Source organism: Rousettus aegyptiacus, unplaced genomic scaffold (genome assembly GCF_014176215.1).
Source record: "Rousettus aegyptiacus isolate mRouAeg1 unplaced genomic scaffold, mRouAeg1.p scaffold_m13_p_4, whole genome shotgun sequence".
Taxonomy (NCBI): domain Eukaryota; kingdom Metazoa; phylum Chordata; class Mammalia; order Chiroptera; family Pteropodidae; genus Rousettus; species Rousettus aegyptiacus.
The window spans coordinates 75,650,722-75,674,694 of record NW_023416307.1 but is presented as its reverse complement, the minus strand read 5'-3'; the positions used below and the strand labels follow the sequence as shown (position 1 = coordinate 75,674,694).

Here is a 23,973-nt window from a genome sequence, read left to right as displayed (position 1 = left end):
TATCTAGTTTTTCAATATTTTATACAAATGAGTAAATTATCCACTTGCCTTTATAATTGTATGAATCTGATGATTTACCTACCATGTATTCTTAAAAGTGGATTTTCTGTGTCAAAGAGTTTCTGCTATTTTAAAAGCATACTTCAGTATACTCATGATACAACTAGACATTATCATTATTTTTAGTATTTACTTGTTAGTTGTGAGCATTTGCATATTTCAATTTGTATCCTTTTAATTCAAATGATATTTGATTATTTTATTATATGTTTATTGGCAGGTTTCTTTAAAATCTTATTTCTTTAGGTAATTTTTATGGCAGAATATTTTTTAAAAAGATAATATTCATTACTTATGATACTATCCAAAAAAACCAGGTTTAACATTTTAATTTATACTTTTGAAAAATTTTACACATTTTCATTTGTAAATAATTACCAATTGTGAATATAATTCCCCCAAATAATATCATACTATACATATATTCATATATTAAATGATTTCCTCTTGCCAACAAATCGAGTATTTTAACATATAAATTTAATGTTTTATAATCTGCCTTTTTAACTTAACATAAAAAATGTAGAAATTTCCAGATAATAGATATGTATTTACAGAATCATTAGTGTATAGTATTCCATTTTTTCATGTACAGAATTTATTTATCCAAACTACCATTAGAATTTCGACGTTTTGATATTATTAACAATACTGTGATTTACATTTTGATATATAGTTCATGTCTGTCCATGATTATTTCTTCAATATAATTTTCTATAATTAAAATTACTGAGTCAAAATGCATGCGACTATGTAAGAATTTTGAAGTATGAATCACCCAATTGTTTTCATTATAGTTCGTTATTGATTTTCACTCCTAGTAGCAAGATGCAATATTAAGAAGCCTGTTCCTCCATATTCTCACCGGCTAAGAAAATGGTCTAATTTTTTAAAGCCAATTTCTGCTGTTTTCTTCTTGTTTAATTCTAAAAGTTAATTCCTGATTAAAATTTTTTTAGAAAAGCTTATTCTTTTCTGAAATTATCAATCTCAACAACTCCATTAAGTAATCACCAAGACTGTCACATGGCAGCAATACCACACTCTGAGAAAGAGACCCATATGCCAGACTGCGTTTCATCTACAAAAATATGCTGTAGTGATAGAGTCACAGAAATACAGAAACACAATATTCCAGAGATATTCCTACATGCATTGGAACTCTTCTTATATCTTCATACATTACACCCTTGTTTGCATTTCCCATTTCCAGTTAGATTCTATAGTAGATTCATTGTCTTCATTAATCTAAATATTTTTTAAATGTGTTGTGCATAAAAATGTTGTTTTCCTAGGGATATAGTTCATGAGTTTAAGAATAAGAAACATAAAAGACAATTTTATATCTATCAGCTGGTTAAATTAATTTATAACAAGGACTATGACTACACAGCTCTGAAAACTTTATGGAATTGCAAAACATGAGTAAATATCTTGTGCTTTTTAGTACTCCTCAGATTTCCAAAAAAAAAAAAAATAGTTAGCCAACATTCTGTAGCTAAGCATCATTTTTATGACTAAATTATCATCCCAGAAAACAACATATGCAGCATATTGTCTCCAGAAATGCTACTCACTGCTACTCTGCCTTCTAAAGATATCTTTCATCACCTTCTGCTGCTATGAACTTTTAACATACTTCATGAAAAGTATCATTCCTGCTGGCATTGCTCTTGTTGTTACAACTTTATCCAAGGAATAGTTCCAGTTTTAATTAAAAATATTTTATAAAAAGGCCTTTATTTGTAATCTCAATTTCTGATAATTCAATTGTGTTCTAATCCCTATGCCATATCAAATTTTTAAACGAGGGCACCCTGTTCTCAATACTGGTCTTGATTTCTAGGATACTCAAAGAAATGATTGCTCTTGTAGAAACTTGAAAGACCCATCCAAATTTAGCCCATCTGCCCCCTGGAGAATGTTGGGCTAACTTTCAGAGCTTTGTTTACACTAATTGTTATTTTTCAGGACCAAGGGATCCAGAAGTACAAAAAAAGAGGTGTTGCTGTGTCAAAATTCCTCTTCAGCATTTGTGAAGTGAAAGTACAAAAGGCTATTAGCATTTATGTTTCATTCTTGGAAGATCCTTAAAAACCAGGCAGACCATATGGGCTCATTCACTAACAATGAATAGCTATTTAGTGTTCACTTTCTTAGTCTTCCATAACAAGCCTTGTTGGGTGCAATAATTTTATAATGTATTCTACAATATGAAGTATGGTTATAAAGTAATAGGACTGCTATTTTGCTTTTTAAACCAACACACTGAAACAATTAAATGAGTGTCACCATCTTAAGTTGTCTCTAGGAAACTTATAATTACTGTAGGAACACTACTATTGAACAAAATCTTTTGGGAGTTCCCCTTTTAAAATTATCTTTAAAAATAGAATGTGAATGAATCATATCATTATTCAGAATTGTTTAAGTATATAGTGTTTTGGGAAGCAGACTTGACCAAGATGAAATCACTGGTCTCAATAAGCTTATAGTTAATAAATAAGAGAAGTGGCACATTGTTGTATAGTAAAGTCTATTTTTTTTTAACCAAAATCAGTATTATCCAGCTTAGACATCCAGCTTATTTATTTAACTTAGCATGCTATAATTACAATTATTTCAGAAAAACATTTAAGAATGTGGATACCAAGTCATTCATTTTGATTAATCTGCTTTACCAGTCACGTTACTTTAGTCACACTTAACATATTTCACCTAGTATCACTTCAGTTCAGAACTAGCATTTGTTTCCTCAATGTGTAAAATTTTCCCAATTGCTTCTAAAAGGTATTGCCTTTGTGTGTGTGTGTTAAAGTGGTTAAGTCAACTCCTACTGCTGAGCATCCTATGAATAAGTGGTAATCACACTATCCTGTCCTCCACAGTCCTCCTCAGCTCCTGTAGACTCATGCCTATGGCTACTTTTATGGAGTCAGTCCATCTCAAATTTGATCTTCCTCTTTTCTTTCTGCCCTCTATTTTTTCCAGAATTATTTTCTTTTACATGACCCCTGCCTTCTGATGATGTATCCAAAATAGAACAGCTTTAGTTTTCTCATTTTTACCTCCAGTGATGTTTCTGTCTTAATTTGCTCTAGGAGCCACTTGTTCAGCTTTAGCTATAAGGAATTATGAAAGGCACTTGATTCAGCAACACTGAATAAATGTATGGTGTCTACTGTTCTCATTTTAAAAACATCTCCGTGGTCTGTGAGGCAGAGTAGAAGAGTGGAATAGAAATTATATAAACTAATTCTATTTAAAATTCTTAAGCTGGATGGAGCATCTGAAGAGTTGAGAAAATGCTTAGTCTTAAAACAATTTAGTAGACATTTCTCTATGTGTTTTTGGTACTATCTTAAGTGTATCACGAGTTTTTCTTCCTTATGTCCTCAATAGTACATCTGAAAGGACAGAGTGAGCTAAGGTAATACTATACTCCTTTTTGCGTGTTCTCTTTTTCATTAAGGTATTAGATAGGAAATCAGAGTTAATTTCAATATTTACTTCTTGTTATTTCTCATTTCTCATTACTGAGTTATGCAGAAATTCTAAACATCGACACTTTCCATTATATAATATTATTATTCATTCTGTAACCTTTGTAAAATTTCTCTGTATGCTCATGAGGTTTTGAGGGTGAGAAAAGCTATAATGTTTTATTTAGTATTATTATGAAAATAGTAGTTCAATCTTGCAGACCCTTGGAAGTGCTCTTAGTGACATCCAAAAAGCTTGGATGACAACTTGAGAACCTTTGTTATAGATATTTTGTCTTTAAAAAATCACCTAAAAATCTGAATAAATGTTTTAGTGTTTATTAAATGATTTAGAATCTGACTTATGACACTGCATGATGTAACATATTGAAGAAAAGCCTTGAAGAATAACTACAGCTGCATACGAAAGCTTGCAAACCATCGTGGAAGTCCCAGGGTTTTACTTGGGATGAATGTGATTGGAGCATTTAGCTGTGCAAATTTAAACCATGAAATATTTTTTTAATAGAAAAAACAAATAAACAAATAAAAAAATGAATTCTCTCTCTTTGGTTTCCCATAATGTGAATTTCAAAGTAGAGTTATGACATGTTTCTTTTTTTCTTCACTGAACTACCTATTTATTTTATTTCATTCTAATAGAACCATGATTTTACTGGTGAGAACTCTTTGCCGCTGAATAATTTTTCAATTTTTCCTCTTATAAAATTTCATTTTAAATAGGTTAGCAATTTTTATGCATGAATACAGCTGTGCAAATAAGCATTCTTATATTTATGTGTTGAAATAGATGGCATACAAAATCTTAACATAATAGTGCTCAATTTGCTTGTTTTACACAGAATTAGAGAATGTCAGAAAAAAAAATGTAGACTTTATCTAATTTATATTCTGTGTTACATAAAGCCAATCTAATTCTCAAGCCCCCAGATTCATTTTAGAGGCATAATTACCATATAAACTAATTTGAGAAATTTGAGAAAACCAAATGATTTGTTTTGGGTTATGTTCATCACTATTAGATATTTTTCTTTTGATTTCTGCTTAGAAGATGCTTATGCAGTAAGAGTCAATTCAGTTTTTATATTAGATAAAAATGTTCTGCCTTTTTAAAAAAATGGTCATACAAGGCCTTATTTAATTTTTAGAAAATAAAATTAAGTGAAAAGTTATTGCAGACATCGTGTGTTAAGTAACAGGAGAAAAAAAAACTTATTTTACTTAATAACATTTAATTTTTTACCTCTGTGACTCTGTCAAGTTGTTGCCAGAAATATTCTAGGACAACTTTGTCTTATCCAATGTTATTTTCCAGATTTAACAAAAAAAAGTGACTAAACAAGTAGTTAAAATCTAAGTTGTTAAATATGCCTGTTTAGGATAACTTCATTCCAAGAACAGAAATTAAGAGTCTTCATTCTGTAAGATCTCAGGACTAAAAATTTCACATTCCAAAAACTTTTAAGATACAAAAAAAAAAAAAAAAAAAACTACATTTGTTTGATTAGTAATATACATCACATATCATTCACACATGGATGAAAACAAAGTAATAAGTAAATATCTAATCGGTGACCTTTCCTATAGTAATGTATTTTAAGCTTCAAATAAAATTAAATAATGTTAATCATGAATTGATTCCCTACTTTCTTATGATGAGTATAAATATGTCTTATGTAGCTTCACGAAGTAAAGCCACATGTTCGAAAATCAGAAAACTTTAGATTTAGTAATCTCAGTTATCAATGTTGCATTAAAATTTAATGAGTTCTAGTATTTTTCATTTCAGAGAGATGGGTAGAAGAAATATTTTAACATGTTAAAATAATCTATCCAGATTTATATGTGGAAAAGTCACAACTATAATTTTGGAATAGAACACAGGAGTGAGTGAGGAGGTTAAATGTAAAAATATACACAGTCTCTAGCAGAAACTATTTTCTCTAAAATTCATTATTTATTCATTCAACACATACTTTAGTGTCTACGATATACTGGGCACTATTCTAAGATCTGAGGACACAGAGGTAAATAAAACAAAGCCCTGACCTCATGAGCTTACATTCTAGTTTGAAATTCACATGATAAACAAACAAGTAAAGGCACAGCAAGGCGGTGAAGATAAGGAATATGGGCAGTGTGCAGGGAGTGTTAATTTCAGATAATCAGAGAAAATCTTCCCTGATAAAATGACGTTAGAGCAGAGAATTGGTGAACATGAAGGAGCAAATAAAGGATATATCAAGATTAAACAACCAGATTTCTTTTCCTTTAACTAATTTTCAATTTAATAAAATAGTTTTATCATTGCTCTGGTTCCAACAGGCTCACTTTTCAAGTGGACAAATTAAATTAATGATCTAACTCAGGGAAAAAAAAAAAAAAACAGGCTAATAGTGACTAGTACAGTCTGTCGTGTTGTGATTCCTGGAAGTTTAGTAAAAACACTCTCTGAAATTATTTATAGTTCACTTGTGAATATCCCACTTTTTCAAATATGTGATGACACAGCATACACTGTGTTTCCCATGTACCATAAAGCTGCTGATCAGCTCCAAATCCCTTTGGTATTGGAGGGGACAGCAGTCACGACATCCTAATCTGATCTTACCACTGGATGTCTGGAATGGCTAATAATTTGACTCGTTCCTGTTCTATCACCCTTTTTTAACCATACTTTTACATGTTATGGTTCAGACCCACTTGTATCATTTGTTAGCCATAGCTCTGGACTTGTTCCATATTTCAGTCAGCTATTTATCAGACATAGATATTCAAGGGAACTGTGGGCATGATGTCTAATTAGAAATGTCTCCACAGATATTTATGAGATTCTTAACTTATATCAGTTTTCCTTACTTTTAATTATATTAAACAAATCAAGCCTACTCAAATTATGAACTTTTCTTTGATTACTAGAATAAACATATTTCTATTTCATTATTTTTATTACAAATATATAGTACCCCTGCTATATTGAATAGATCTTTCTGACTTATTTGTTTAAAATATTGCTTCTTTGGAAAGTTGTGTTCAGAGTGCTTAAAATTCAAATGAATTTCCATGACCTTTAACCAATAAATAAGGGATTGATTATATATAAAACAAAAAGTTTAGCATTTATAACTTCATTAAATTTTGAAAGTACCTATAGTCATATTAGGATATATGTTTAGCCTTATCCTTAATTGTTTGCATTGCTTTTGTTGCATAGACATATATCAGATAACATAATTTTATATTGTATTATATAAAGCTTCAATGTAAAAAAAGTGTTCTTTATTTGTATTTTATTTCCTAGATAGACATAGAGTTACCTACAATGCAATGTGAAGATTTTCTTGTATTTCAAGAAATTCTTAAGCTATTCTCATAATATTGAAAAATCTCAAAAGTTCAAGGAATGGGCTTTTGCTACCTAGGAGATCATTCATCTCTGATCTCTTGTGGCAATCAAACATCTGCTGAAACGATTCTCTCAATGGCTTTTAGATTTGAACTACTGAGGATTAGAATAGACGCTTCCCCTGGGAGTCTTCTTGGATCGCCCTTCACCTTATTGTCTACTGTTGTCTACAGTGACTGAAGTTTAGTTCCTGACAGTAGATAGATACTTGATCCTTGAGTTAAATGATTTATTTCTATAGTTCCACTTCTAACCCAAGAAGCCAATATTTGCCTCCAGGTTAAATACTCAATTACTTAGGGTTTACAAAGATAAACTCTCTAAAGTCCTTTGTCACTCTAAGTATGACCTGACAGAGTTCACAGGTAGGCAATATGAACTGTGGATCAGCAAAGTATTTCCTAAATCAGCAGGGAGAGATTTGTACATATAATTAGGGAAAAACTAGAGCAGATATGAGATATACCTCAGTGTTCACAGAGTCCAGCAATTACAGTATCTTTCTTTAGAAATCAAGATTTGAAACCCCCTAGCACATAGTAAATGAGCTGACTTCATTTCAGTGCCTGAAAAAAATCAGGCTTTTAGCCAAATATCTCATTTGAACTGTCTAAATTCATTAAACTTAGAGAACTGAATTGCAAGAACTTTTGAGAACAGGTTTACTATGTGATTCCTGCTCTAACTGCTGTTTCTGGCCAAAGTGAACAAGGTTTTGGACTACTTTAATCCCGGATTAGAGTTTAGCAGTTATGTATGCTTCTGCTGAGACAGTCTCTAGTATCATTACTTGCTCCATTTTATTCTTCTCCTTTAACTTTTTTTTTGTAAGAATTCTACAGAAGTAAATCCAGATATGACACCCAATAGATATGCAGGTTAGTCCAAAGTTAGGATCATGTTTAAGAGTCCAAAATAATTAACATTGAAAATATCAGCATCTTTGATATCCATGTAGGTTTAAGATGGAAATTTGAAAGTTGTAAGAGCTGAGGTTCATATGTCAGCACATCTGTTAGAGACAGATAAGACAAAATAAAGCCAGGTTTTATGTTTCCCACGATGCTTAGTTTGTGAATGACAAGATATCAGCAAAGAGAGGTTAAGAAACGGCTAAAATTAAGTAGTAGGGTCAAAGCTGAGCCCAGAAACCAAGACTCTTTATTACCTCTAAACTTTAAAATCCAAATGGAAAAAGGGATTATAAATCTTCCTGTATCCCCAGCACTCAGAGGAACTGGCTCTAGGATTAGCATTGAAAATATGGGGGACAAACATTAACTTCTGACACTGTTAAATTTAGATTGGTGATCTCTTTGCAATTGAGATTTTTAGACATACTCCTTATGCTGTGATTCTGGGCTTGCTCTAGGCAACTGAAGACTTCTAGATACATAAATATCTGGGGAGCTTACATGTAGATATATAAATGCTTTCAAGTTATATCTCAATAATAATTGCATTAGAACAGTTTTACTGTGGCAAGAAAAAGAATGCTAAATGATAACACAATTTTGTCTCATCAAACTCAAATGTTTGGATAGCCCATTGAAGGATATGTTTGGTAGGGGGTTTTTTTATCATTAATTTTATTGAGATAATATTGGTTAATACAATTATATAATTTTCAGGTATACATTATGATTTGACATCTATATATTCTATTGTGTGATTACCACTCAAAGTTCAGTTTCTTTCAGCTACTATATATTTGATCCCCTTTACTCACTTTACCTTTCCCCTACCCCTGTATATTTGACCCTCTTTACCCTGTCTACCTCTCCCCTCCTTCCCCACCCTCCAAGCTCTGGTAACCACTGGTCCATAGTCCATGTCCCTAAGTCTTTGTTTGTCCTGTTCATTTGTTGCTTTTAGGTTTATATTCTACATATAAGTGGTATCATGTGATTTTCAACTTTTTCAATCTGACTTATTCCACTTAGCATGATTATCTCAAGGTCCATCCGGGTTGTCGGAAATGGCAGTATTTTTTTATCTCTTCTTACAGCTGAGCAATATTCCACTGTATATATGTGCCACAGCTTCTTTAGCCAATTATCTATCATAGAACACTTCAGCTGCTTCCATGTCCTGACCACCATGAATAATGCTGCTATGAACATTGGTGTGCAAATATTTTTTCGGATATGGGTTTTTAAGTCTTTGGAGTAAATATGCAGTTGTGGGATTGCTGGATCATATGGTAGATCAATTCTTAGTTTTTTGAGGAAACTCCATATTGTTTTCCATAGTGGCTGTACCAATTTGCAGTCCCACCAGCACTGTATGAGGGTTCTTTTTCTCCACATCCTCTCCAACATTTGTTATTACTTGTTCTGTTAATTATTCTAACAGGTGAGATGGTATTTCATTGTGGTTTTGATTTGCATTTCACTAATAGCTAGCAATGTTGAGCATCTTTTAATATATCTGTAGGTCATTTGTATGTCCTCTAGGGAGAAGTGTCTGTTCAGTCCTCTGTCCATTTTTTAATTGGATTGTTTGTTTGTTTGTTTGTTTTTTGCTGTTATTGAGTCATATGAGTTCTTTATATATTTTAGAGATCAGGTCCTTATCGATATATTGCTTGAAAATATATTTTCCCATTGAGATGGTTGTCTCTTTACCTTATTGACAATTTCTTTGGCTAAGCAGAAGCTTTCTAGTTTGATGCAGTCCCATTCATTTATTTTTGTTTTTACTTCACTTGCCTTTAAGGTCAAATTCATAAAATCTTCTTTAAGACCAAGATCCTCCAGTTTCATTCCTATGTTTTCATCTATGCATTTTATTGTTTCAGGTCTTATATTCAGGTCCTTAATCCATTTTGAGTTCATTTTTACGTGTGGTGATAGACAACAGTCTAATTTCATTCTTTTGCAGGTGGCCTTCCAATTTTGCCAGCACCATTTATTGAAGAGAATTTCCTTTCTTCACTGTATGTTTTTATCTTTTTTGTCAGAAATTGTTTGCCCATATAAATATGGGTTTACTTCTAGACTCTTGATTTTGTTACACTGGTCTGTGTGTCTGTTTTGCTGCCAATGCCATGCTGTTTGATTACTGTTGCTTTGTAGTATAATTTTAAGTTGGGCAAAATGATGCCACCAGCCTCATTCTTTTTTCTCAGGATGGTTTGGCAATTCGGGGTCTTTTGCACTTCCATACAAATCTAATGATTTTTTTGTTCTATTTCTTTAAAAAATGCTGATGACATTTTGATGGGGATTACATTAAATCTGTATAATGCTTTAGGTAATATTGTCATTTTAACTATGTTGACTCTTCCAATCCAAGAACACAGAATATCTTTCCATTTCTTTATATCTTCTTCAATTTCTTTTAAGAGGGTCTTGTAGTTTTAATTATATAGGTCCTTCACATATTTCGTTAAAATATTCCTAGGTATTTTATTATTTTTCGTGCAATTGCAAAAGGAATTTTTTCCACTTCTTTTCCTGATGCTTCATTATTAGAGTATAGAAACGTTGTGGATTTTCGAACATTGATTTTGTATCTAGGGACTTTACTGTATTTGCTTATTGTTTCTAGTAGTGCCCTTGTGGAGTCTTTAGAGTTTTCTATATAGAGAATCATGTCATCTGGAAATAGTGACAGTTTGACTTCTTCATTTCCTATTTGGATACCTTTTATATATTTTTCGTGCCTAATTGCACTTTCTAAGACCTCCAATGTTATATTGAATAGCAGTGGCAATAGTGGACAGCCTTACCTTGTTCCTGCTCTTAGAGGGAAGGTTTTTAGTTTTTCAACATTAAGTATAATATTGGCTGAGGGTTTGTTATATAAGGTCTTTCCTTCTATATTGATGTTGTTGAGTGTTTTGATCATAAATGGATGCTGTCTCTAGTCAAAGGCTTTTTCTGCATCTATTGATATGATCATATGATTCTTATTTTTTCATTTGTTTATGTGGTGTATCACATTAATTCATTTGCGTATGTTGAACTATCCTTATGCCCCTGGGATGAAGCCCACTTGATCATGGTATATAATCTTTTTCATATGTTGCTGTATTTGGTTCACTAGTATCTTATTTAGGAATTTTGCATCTGAGTTCAAGAGAGATATTCGTCTGTAGTTTTCTTTTTCTGTGTTATCTTTACCAGGTTTCGGTATCAGAGTAATATTGGCTTAGAAAATGTGTTGGGAAGTATTGGCTCCTCTTCAATTTTTTGGAAGAGTTTGAGGAGAATTAGTGTTAAATCTTCTTTGAATGTTTGGTAGAATTCACTGGTGAAAACGTCTGGTCCCGGACTTTTATTTTCTGGTAGGTTTTTGATGGTTGTTTCAATTTCCATACTGCTGATCAGTCTATTTAAATTTTCCAATTCTTCTTCATTCAGTCTAGGAAGGTTGTGTTTTTCTAAGTACTGGTCCATTTCTTATAGCTTATTAAATTTGGTGTTATATACTTTTTCATAGTATTCTTGCATGATCCTTTGTATTTCTGCGATGTCAGTTATAATTTCCCCTCTTTCATCCCTTATTTTGTTTATTTTTGTGCTTTCTGTTTTTTCTTTATTGAGTCTCGCCAGGGGTTTGTCAATTTTATTAACCTTCTCAAAGAACCAGCTCTTTGTTGTATTTAGTTTTTCTATTTTTTTTAATTTTATTTATTTCTGTTCTTATTTAATGATTTTTTTCTTCTGCTGATTTTAGGTCTTATTTGTTCTTCCTTTTCTAGTTTGTTAAGATGAAACGATAGATTATTTTATTTGGGCTTGTTCTTGTTTTTAGAGATAGGTTTGTAATGATATGAACTTTCCTCTTATGACAGCTTTTGTCGTGTCCCAAAAGTTTTGATTAAGTCGTACTATCATTATCATTTGTGTCTATGTATCTCTTGATCTCTCTTTTTATTTCTTCCCTAACCCAGTTCTTCAGTAGCATGTTGTTTAATCTCCATGTATTTGCAGTTTTTCCTGATTTCTTTCTGCAGTTGATCTCTAGTTTCAGAGAATATGGTTGGTATGATTTCAACACTGTTATATTTGTTGAGGCTATGTCTGTTTCCCAGTATGTGGTCGATTCTTGAGAATGTTCCATGTGCACTAGAGAAGAATATTTAAGCAGCTGTTTTAGGATGGAAAGCTCTATAAGTGTCAATTATGTCCAGTTGGTATAATGTATCATTTAAAGATGTTATTTCCTTATTGATTTTCTGTTTGGATGACCTGTCCATATCCGACAATGAGGTATTTAGTTCCCCTACTGCGATAGTGTTTTGGTCTGTTTCTCCCTTTAGTTCTGTTAGTAATTGCTTTACATATTTTAAGGTTCTCTGATTGGGAGCATAGATATTAATAAGTGTTATGTCTTCTTGGTACATGATTCCTTTTATCATTATAAAGTATCCCTCAGTATCTTTCTTTACCTTTTTTATTTTGAAGTCTATTTTTTATTGATATTAGTACCGCTACTGCTTTTCTCTGAATGCCATTTGCTTGAAATATCATTTTCTACCCTTTCACTTTGAGTCTATATTTGTCTTTGGAGCTGAGATGTGTCTCCTGAAGCAGCATGTGTTGGGTTTTGTTTTTTGAACCATTCTGCAACTCTGTGCCTTTTTATTGGTGAGTTCAGTCCATTTACATTTAGGGTGATTATTGAAATATGAGGTCTTCTTATACTCATTTATATTTTGCTTTCTGATGGCTTGGTGTTTCCATTGCTTCCTTGTCCTTGCGTTTTTATTTTCTTTATTTTGGTTGGCTTTTGTGGGTTTTGTCTCTGGTTCTTTTTGTGTTATGTCGTATACTTCAATACTGAGGTTTTGGTGTGTGGTTACCATTACAAGTATGAAAAAGATAGTTATATATACACAGTTGTCCATTTTCTTCTGTGTGTCTTATCTTCTTTCTCCTTTGAGAATTTGGATTTGAATTCTTCCTTTTTCAATCATTGCTACCTCAGTTTGTTTCTCTGTATGCTGAACATTCATTACTATCTTGCTACATCAATTCACTTCTTATTATTTGAGCTTATAATGCCCTCTTCTTAGTAAGGGTTGCATTCCTTCGCTTCTATCTTCTGATAGTCACTTTACTACTAATTACGTATTTTTGTTGTTGTTATTTTCTTTTAGGTGCACTGATCCCTTTCAATTTTTGTAGGTCGGAAAAGGTCTTATTTCTCCTTCATATCTAAAGGAGAGGTTAACTGGATACATTATTCTAGGCTGGTAGTTCCTTTCATTTAATAGTTTAAATGTTTGAATCCATTTCTTTCTGCCTTGTAAGGTCTGCACTGAGAAGTCCAATGATAATCTAATGGATTTTCCTTTATATGTTACTGTTTTCTTCTCCCTGGTTTCCCTGAGAATCCTGTCTTTGTCATTGGTTTTTGATAACTTTAATACAATGTATCTTGGTGAAGGCCTTTTTGGGTTGAGATAATTGGGTGTTCTGTTAACTTCTTGAATTCCAAGCTCCAGCTCATTTCTTATATTTTGGAAATTCTCATCAACTATTTGTCTGAAAATACTTTTAGTCTCTGCTCTTTTTCCTCTCCATTGAGAATTCCCATTATTCTTAAGTTTCCTCTTCTGATGGTATCAACTAGTTCTTGTATTTCTCTTTCATTATTTTTTATTCTTTGGTTTCTCTCTTCTTCCTTTTGATTTATTTCTGGATTTCTGTCTTCGATATCACTGATCCTTTCTCCCATTTCGTCGACTCTAATTCCCAAGCTTACTATTTCATTTTTCAACTCTTGCAGTGTGTTTTTTATCTCCTGAAGTTCTATTTGATCCTTTTTAAGGGTTTTAATCTCCTTTCTCTGCTCATCTAGCTGTTTTTGCAATTTCTGAAATTGCTGATATGACTCATTTCAGAATTCACCGAGTTTTTTCAGAAGTATCATCCTGAATTCTCTGTCACTTAAGTCATGAATTTCTATGTCTGTAAGCTCATTTTCTTGATATTTTTCCCTTTCTTTCTGAGATGTCTTGTCACCTAGATATTTGTGGCAATTAATAAACTATTTTTCTGTCTGGGCATTAATCGAAGTGTATTCTATTGTTTTTCCAGAAAGAGGATTTATTATATAAAGATCTGTCTTTAGCCTCTTTTGGTTTCCAGTAGGTGGCATCTAAGTCTTTTGGCTCTCTAACAGTTTCTTTAGCATTCACTCAGATTCCCCTGGGGTTCTGAGGTGATAGGTGTCTGAGGATATGGGAGGAGGGGCACTCTGAGTGGTTGGGGGTTGGAGGCTATGGCTCAGCCTCAGTTTTGCAACCGCAGTTGGTAGAATCAACTGTTGTTGTTCTGCCAGGTGCTTCTCCACTCTCTGCCCTGATGACTGGGTCCTGCAGCCAGCCAGCCACGGGGAACCTACAATCTTCCCAGGCTCAGCTGTTCAAGAAACTTGCAGCATGAACTTGCCACTCCTTCTCCTCTCCCTCTCCTCCTCTAGGTTGTTCCAAAGGCTGCAAGAGGTACCCTCAGTCTCGGCAGCGTTTATTCAGATTCCCCTGGGGCCCTCTATGTTGCGGGTTGGGGGCTGCAGCTCAGCCTTGGTTTTGGAACTGGGGCTGTTGAAAATCAGCTGTTGTTTCTCTGTCATCCAGTCCCACTTCTCTGCTTTCTGTCCTGATGACTGGGCCCTGTTGCTGGCCACTAAGTCCTGGCACCTCCAGGCAGGCTGATCAGGGAAGTTCCTACACCTTCATTCCTCCCCCTGCAAGGAGCTCTGGCAGCTGCAAGAGGCAGTTTCTTTATTTGTCCCAGTCCACTGCCCAACACCTGAGGTTCTGACCTGTGGTAGCTGTTATGTGTAGATTCCACGCTCAGACCTTCTGGTGTGCAGTTTGCGTGTTTAGCTTGTTGTTGTTTCAAGGGGAGAGATCTGAAGACATCTCTCGCTCCACGTTTTTTTGGTAGATATTTTTAAAACATCTAAAATTTAAAAGTGTCCACGCCTCCATATATAAACTGAGAAAGCAATTTCTAAACTCGAAAAAGAAAAAAAAAAGTCAAGAATATGAGCTTGAATTTGCTGGAGGGGGAGATGGGGAAGGAAGAGGAATTTTTGTGGTTCAATCAGAAGCATAAGTATGAATAAATTCCACAATGGTGAATGAGTCAGACTCTTGTATATTCCATTTATTTTACATTGATAGTCTCAGATCTTTAAATGCTCAGTGTAAAGGGAGAGAACCTTATCATGAAATGTAACTAAATTAAAATTTATGGGCCCAGCTTCTTCTTTCACCACATTTCAAATTGGACCCTCAAAGACTTTTATCCTGTCTCACTATGCCAATGACATTTATGCTTTTGTAGCTATAGATAGTAGATAGTGTTTCCTTTTGGAGTAGACACTTATTTTGTAGTAAAATCTTTGGTCATTGATACCTTCATCTGATAAAGAAATTGAAGCTTAATTTATAAGGCTTATTTAAGTTTCATTACCAATAGGAAGATATCATCCCCCCCCGCTTTCATTAAAAAAAGAAAAAGGAAGGGAAAAAGAAGGGAAAAAATAAAATAAAACATTAAGAAATAGAGGGGAAAAATTCAAAGGGATATTTTTATATTTACCAAAACTCAGGTATCAGAAGATTAGCTCTAATGAAATTGGCCTTAAATTTTCTAGATTAGCACTGAAATAAAAATATCCATTGAAAGTGAGTGAATGGTGGGTGGCGGGGGGGTGGGAGGGGGAGTTTAATTTGACTAAATCTACATAAAATCTCAGTTAAATCCTAGACTTCACTTGAATTATTTTACCATACTGATCAAGGTTTGTCACACATAATCTAAAGCATTAATTCTAAAGTAGGGATAACTTTGCCCCCTGGGAAATATTTGGCAAAGTCTAGGGACATATTTGGCTGTCACGATTGGGAGGATGATAATGTAATTTAGTGGATAGAGGCCAAGGATGCTTCTAAACATCCTATAATATGCAGAACAGCCTCCACAACAAAGAATTAATAAACTCTAAAATGTCAATAGTGCTATTGTGGACACACCTTATTCCAAAGTTATCCAAGATACGTAAAGAATGTATTAAGATTGGAAGTGAGGATCAAATGCTCCTCTCAAGTACTTTATAATTTCTCCTATTCATACCAGACTGTACATTGCATAAGACAATGTGGAATATATTGCCATTTGTAAATATATATATATATATATATATATATATATATATATATCCAACTGACTAGACATCTTCCAATAGGCCTCTTAAAATATTGCACTTTGAGATATCAGAAACAGAATGCAACAAATAGTATGACTATACCTTTTAAATTTTATGTTCATTTGCTTTGAATCTAATACTTAAAATTTATAGGTTTTTTTTCTCCCCAACGCTCTAAATTTTACTTTATTTTTGATATTTTGACTTTATTTTAAACTCCTAAATTGACATACCCACTTAACACATAAATACGGCACATGTGTTTTCAGTCAGTATATGTAGTATTGCATTATTATTTTTTATATTTTAAAATTTTACTTATCTTCATCTTACAGTGGAATGGAGTAATGTTCACATACATAGACTAAGTATATTTATTAAATTTGTGGTGTTTTAAGTTAGTAAAGTAATTACAACATTAATATTAATACAGTTGATATAGAAGGCATATTGTTTATGGAATCAAATTAAAATCTTTATAGCACTCTACAAATTCTAAAATACTTAATTCATACAACATCTTAAGATATTTTTATACTTTTATGAATACAGTAAAAAAATGATGTTCAGAAATCCTTATATTTCTATCATTATGGAACTAACAGTATTATTAAATAGTAGCATGAGGAGAAAGAGGAAAACATCCAAAATATTGTGATTTTTTTTAAAAAAGCTATTATTATGCTCTATGTAAGCATAATATGTAGTAAGTATGTAATAGTAAGTAAGTATTATTCTTGCTTACTATTCACATATATTCTGAAAAACTAGATTTAGTGCATTTTTAAAATGAACTGTATATTTTTAAAATGCTAAAACTTATTAAATAAATTAGTGAGATCTACTATTCTAAGTCTATAAAATAATTAATCATATTCTCTCTCAACCAAACTACACATTCATCTGGAAAACAAGTGAGATTTCTGTTTCAACCTTGAGAATGAAAAGATGAAGGGGGAAAGGCAGTTAGTCCTGCATATATCCCAGTCTAGTCAAGATAATTAAATAGTAGAAGGATCACAGAAGATGGAGCTAACCAACTTGGCTCACAAGATTTTCAAATGTTCCAACAATGAGTTCACATTTGACCAGCATGCTCAACTAAGCAGTTTATTAGTTACAAAACTCAGTCAGGGAGACATTTTTCCCAAAAAAGAATAGCATGTATTTAGGAGAAAGGGAATATAATTTAAGTCAATGAGCATTTTTTGAATGCCTACTCTGAGCATTTGCCAAGATGATATCTAAAAAAGACAATTATTCTTTGTGGTGAATGAGCATAGGCTCCTGTGGTTTATGCAAATTATCTTCATCATTATAACCTATTCAGCTTTCATAGTCTTATGATTTTAAATTATAGTTTGGGCACACTAATTTTATTTATGGTAATGAATAGGACAAGAGCTACTATTTGAATTTGTTTTACTAGTGTTGACTATATGAAATTTAAAACTACAATGTTAAATTTAAAAAGTTCATGACAACATATATATTCACCCTTCCTCAAACTCTATAATGATATTGCTAGATTGGAATCTCTCCTGTAGTTTGATTTCAAATTAAGTGTTTGCAATGATGGTTTACCTTTCTCTCATTTAAATCCAGAGAGACTTTATGTTGCTTTTTTGCCAATCTTATGAAAAGAAAAAATTTCATAATATTCATCTTAGTTTGATTTACATTTAGCAACAATAGCAACAAATGCTAACTTTCAATTGCTTTGAAGTTACCAAGAGCTTTCCCTATATCTTCATTTAATAAGTCCCTTATATCAACAGTAAAGGTGTGTTAACCAATGGAAGGGAATTAGAAATGAAGAAAGATAAAACATATGTTGAGTACCCTGCTAAAATTTAGACAATTTATTGCTTGTTTTATGTATATCATAAATCTATTGCCAATGACAAAAATTTCCTAAATAATAATGAGTATAATCTTCAATCTTCTTTATTCTCTTCTAAGTCCCTCAGTGATGTATGGCATCATTTACCAGATGGCTAGCCAAAGGCAAGATAAGAGTCTTTGAATTTATGATTATCACATCATTCTCAGAGCAAAGCCAGTCAGTCTAAAACACTACCTAAAAGCAGATAATGAAAATCTTCTAGTAGAGCTAAGCATTCTAGGGTTAAAATTCTAGAGTTTAAAACTAACTAACTAGGAACTTCAACAATAGCATTAAGCAAAGGCAAGCAATACTTATTTATTCACCATTCCTTTTAAATAAAGACTTCAAATTAGCCCTAGTTTTTCATTTAGAATGAGTTTTATGGGAATCGCACAAGAAAATATGAATTAAGAATTTTCTGTTGGGAAATAAATAAATATTTACTTTTAAGTATATGGACTCACTCAACAATAACATGGAACAGAGTTAACAACTAAGGAAAAAACTAGTACATTAAAAGATTGATCTATAGAAACTTCTAGATTAATTAAGAAAACATTTAACTTTGCTAACTGGTTTAATTGTTGAGCTAATTAAATGCTACTTATTTACTCTTCATGTGTTTAGAATAACATGTTTGAAATAAAAGGAAAACAATCAAACTGTCCCACTTCCTTATGCTTTTGCATAAGGCCGGAAACTTAAGTTCTGATACACCTAGGAACCAGGGGAAATCTGAGATTAAAAACCCAAATAACAAACAAGTAGAGAGGCCATTATCTGCATTTCCAAAGTTAGTAAATATTGTAGTGAGAAGCTTTTGTCTATTCATAGGTGACTACTGTGCAATTTGGCCAACATACTTTCCCAAAGTAATACAGTGAGCTAAGAGCCAAAATATTTTGTTAAGAATTAATGCAATTGAAGTTAAAGTAATGTAAGAATTATTTAATCAGCCAGTGTTACAGAAATTGTTATATTGATGTTTGAAATTGTTATTCTAATAAGGGTGTGTGTGTGTGTGTGTGTGTGTGTGTGTGTGTGTGTGTGTTTAGCAAGCACATATTAGACAGAATTCAAAATGTGTTTTCATTAAAACAATTTCTCATATATTTTTCCAAACACATTTTCTTTTTTGTCTGCATTCAACATTTTAATAAGACACAAGAAAGCAAATAAAAAGCCCTTGATTGGAAAATCATTTTAGAAACAATTTGCCTGAATCTGTAACCATGTGTTACATTTGATAACACACTGCAAGAGTCCCAGTCAAGTTATGAGGCTGTGGAGAGCACAGCTTCCAAAGAGACGGATGTGGCTAAAGCCGCAGAGATCCCTCCAATAACATGTGTATCTGTATCCAGAACAGCATGTGAAAAGATTCTCTTTCCAAGCTTATACATAGGGTTGGTCATGTCCTTCCTAAAAATAGAGCACGTTTTAGTATTTCACTATTTTAAGAAACTTCATTAAAATATGCTAAATGCTCTCCTCTCTGGAAAATAGTGATAAAGCACTTAAGATGAAACAACTTTGGTATGCAGCATTTTAATTCTGGTTGAATTAAAACACAATAAGTATTTATGGTTTTCATCAATCTCTTGCTTTTACTAATGTCTGTATTTTAATTTTAACTAGGGATCTTAGTAAGATGACATACATCTGTATCTTATATTTTCTAAATAAATACAAACTTTTTACTATGGAAAGGGCTTTCTTTTTTCTTTTCCTTTCTTTTTTTAGTCCCATTTCTGTGCTTTTCGTAATTTGGTTCTAGGCAAAGAAAGGGAAATGATAGTGTCTGTAGCAAAGATAAGACATTTAGCTGAGATTTTAAAATATTATCTTTCTTTTGCACCATAAATAAAGCTTTGTTTAACTTCTGTTAATTCTCGGAATTCTTAAAGGGAGAGAAAGTATGCCCAATGGTTTTATTTAGCATCTTAAATAGAGTTTGTTAATTGTTATACATATAATTATGTTTTCATAAAAATTAAGAGGTATTATTTGAAGTCTTGACTTAAAAGTCAAGATTGGTCTAGGCGGGTACAAATGAGTTAATTTGGGTGGTTTAAAATGTTATCATTATTTTTCAGATTGAATTTGACAGAGAAGTAGGCAATACTAGGTTTGAAAACAGACTCTCTAATTTTAAATATGAAAAACAACCTTTTAAAATTTTTGTTAAAAAAAACTTAAAAAGAGAGTAAATGAGTGAGTATAAATGAGTGAGAGAGAAATGGGAAAACTTGTAAGACCTATGTTCTCTTATCTATGTGACTATAGAAGTTTTCTATTCTATTTTTCTGGTTTTAGACCATTGTTGCTCCAGTGCATTTTGAGCTCTGTGGTGTCTCTCACTAAGTCCCAAGGCTCTCTTTAGTTTGCCTTCCATCTCTCCAATTTGATTCATTTTACTTCACTATTATAAATTGTCAACTACCGTCAGGTTGGAGGCTTCTCTGTGCTTGCTTCTCTACAATTTTACACATTCTTCAATACCTAGTGTAAGCCCTACCTCTTACAAAGTTCTTCTGGCAGTACTCTCTGAACAGCTCACTTATATGAAAACATCAAAGACAACTGTCAAGTTTTCTGAGATAGTTCCAATCACATATGTCATTGTTTCCTACAGGATAAAACTTAGCATACCTGTGATTAGATCCCAATTTGACCTTTTCGCATTTGACTTTTTCCCATCCTCTCTCATTATGTTCCTCCACATACTCTGTAGTCTTTTTACACTGGAAACTTTCTTCCAGAACATATATTTTCCTCCTCTGTGCTTTGCTTGATGCAGTTTTCCTCAATGCGTGACTAGTAAGCTAATGTTTCTTGAAGCTTCTCCATGTTCTGGGGACTATGTTAAAAATTTTACTGAAATTTGTCATTTAGCTCCATAACAATGCTATGAATCAGTACTATTACTTTCCCAAATAACAAATGAGAAAATTCAGGCATAGAGAGGTTTAATAACCTACCTCTGAAGATGTCAAACCATTTATCTGAAGCAATATATGTCTCCCTTGAGCATTACTTCAGAACCAGTGAAGTGCTATGAGGTTCAATATCAATGGCACATGTTTTGATGAATGTGGCTTAAGATTCTGATGACATACATTCTTTGGAACTTCCATTCTTTTTTTGTTGTTGTTGTATCCAAAATTGATACATCTTTCAAAGCTCAGTTTATAGTCGACCTCCACAAACTCTCCAGTGAGAATCTCGGCTCCATGATCTGCATCACAACAGTCTTCACTTAAAGTGAGCTTCATGACTAGTGTGATCAACATCAACTGGAGTCTTCTAAAAATGCAGACACCGGCTATACTCTAGAACCCCTGAATCAGAATTTCCATTTTAATGAGAGTGAGCCACGTATGATTCATATTCATTGTAAAGTTTGAGAAGCAAACACTAGATACTTATTTCTTTCTTCATTTAGTTATTCACATTAACTAATTATTATTTGCCTGATATTTTCCAAACAGAAGGATTGTATCTTACTTATATTTATCTCACCCAGAGTGACTAGCATAATACTTCCTATATGGTTGCTACTTGGCACATCTTTATTACATGTATTTATTAAACTGAGAGCAAATTCCATGAGAATAATATCTTTATGTCTCCTATAATTCATAGATGCAATATTCTCCTCTAGATTATAAGTTCTAGGAATGTAATTATTCTACCTTTCTAGTTCACATTGTGCCTATCCAGTACATGGAAGGTACTTCAGTGAATAATTATAAAGTGAGACAGTGAAGAAATTGAGGTGACTGATCAATGTGTTGAAGAGAGTTTTTTTGAAGTATAATTTTATTTTAAATTTGCTTAGTTAACTAATACCTATAAGAACTCATGTCAAGGAATGATATAACTTGTTTACTTATATTAACTTAGTCACATTATGAACTAAGATTGTATAGTAGAGCATAAATCTATGTTAAATCAATAAAGGTTGATTTTAGATTCCTCATTCAATTCTCATATATGGTATAGCACATCTACTTCAGGTTGTTTTGTTGTAGATGACTAATTAATGGACCATAGTTGATATAAAATGTCAGTATTTAAGCAATTTAAATTTTTCCCCTTTATTTGTTTTAAAATTCTTCCAAATTAGTTGGAAGTAAATATTGCAGTAAATAGTATGCCACTCACTTCTGCTTTGCATTAAAATAAAAGAATATCAAGATATAACAACAGAAACCTACTTTCCAGCTCAGAAGAGAAACACTCTGACAAATTCAATAAGATTCCAGGTTATAATGTACATTATATGTTTTGTGCATTTATCATGTATGTACATATGATTTTATATTCCAAGGGAGGAAAGATCCCCATCCGGTGGACGTCACCGGAAGCTATAGCCTACCGCAAATTCACTTCAGCCAGCGATGTATGGAGTTATGGGATTGTTCTCTGGGAGGTGATGTCCTATGGAGAGAGACCATACTGGGAAATGTCCAATCAGGATGTAAGTATTTGCAACCTATGAGTTATGGTTTCAGACTAAGATCAAGCTGTGCAAAGAAGTGGAGCATAATGAAACCAGGTGGCTCCCTGTTTGTGACATTGAAATAGAATACTTAAAAAATGAAATTGCTTCTAAATCTTGAAAGAATATTAATTGAGTTGTTCCTATGGCTTTACATTTTTCTCTCAAGCAGGGGTTTAGAAATGAGACAAAATGAAGACATTTGTAACAAAATGTAAGGAAATAAATGACTAACAAGATAACCAATAGATACCAAGGAATGTTTGAAGTATTTTTGCTACAAAATTGTTTCTGTATAATATTAGTAAGATACATATGTCAGCCATTGTTTGTAGATTTAATTAATGCATCTATGCCAACATTTGTTTACTTAAATATAGCATTTCCCCAAATAAGCCAAAACAACCAGTCTCTAACATGTTATTTCTTGTAATGTATTCAAGTTGCACATGAATTTAGTTATGCAAATTGAAGTCTCTGGATGGAAAAAAAATCATATTTAACTCTATTATAACTGTGCTATAATTTTTCAAGAGTTTTTTTGTTGTTTGTTTCGATAAGACATATTTTGCTAATGCTTAGTAAAAGGATGCTCTTGGCATGTGGGGTAAGCACTCAGAGATTTTTCCTTATGCTTAGCCAGAAACTGAGCATGATCTCAAAGATACATAAGAAGGAAAGCTAAGATGCTTTTATTCATTTCCTACTCACCACATATAAAATTGCTTTTAACATATTTGGATATAAAAACCCTTTCGTACTTCTTTAAATAAGCTATTTTTTTTTATATAACAGAAATGGGAAAATCAGACTCACTTTTGCACATTTCTATTTTCCAAATTCTCTTTGTATCAGAGCATCTCAAAGTGTGGTCTCTGGACTAGCAGTTTTATCATGGCCTCGGAATTTGTAGAAATGCACATTCTCAGGCCTCACTCCTGAGTTATGGAATTAGAGGTTAGTCACCTCTGATATTAATAAGTTCTCCAAATGGTTCTGATTCATAGTAAAGTTTAAAATCACTGCTTTACATGATTTTAAAATACTAATAAACAGATAGATACTTAATCGTGCAGCATATGAGCTTTTACCAAAGTGATTACTATGATTTGGAGGGTGCCATTTGAACTGTGGAATGACTAAAATCTGTATACTATTTTGTTTTGCATTTATTCATATACAGTTTACATAAAACCTGTATTACTAAATAAAAATTTCTTTATAATTCGCTGAATTTCCTACATTATGGAACATTTCTTTTGATTTTAGTCTGAAAAGATCTTTACAAACACTTCTTTTCTAAATCTACTTTCTTTCTATTGATCTTTCTTTGTATAACATTTTCGAGCATTAATATTATTTATTTGACAAGTTGTTGTCTTTTTAATCGACTTAAAATCAGAGCTTTTTTACTTAACTTTAAAATATTCATATTAATGTG

The 23,973-nt window shown here is 32.5% G+C and overlaps 1 protein-coding gene across 5 annotated transcripts in view; it reads left to right on the top strand.

Annotated features, from left to right (window-relative positions):
• The window catches only part of EPHA3 (EPH receptor A3), a 321,817-nt gene that overhangs the window by 277,531 nt on the left and 20,313 nt on the right, over positions 1 to 23,973 (top strand). For all 5 annotated transcript variants that reach the window (XM_016145836.2, XM_016145837.2, XM_036219075.1 and 2 more), the window contains one exon: positions 22,362 to 22,511. In XM_016145836.2, coding sequence (XP_016001322.2) covers positions 22,362 to 22,511 — 150 coding nt within the window. The remainder of the gene's footprint in view (positions 1 to 22,361; positions 22,512 to 23,973) is intronic.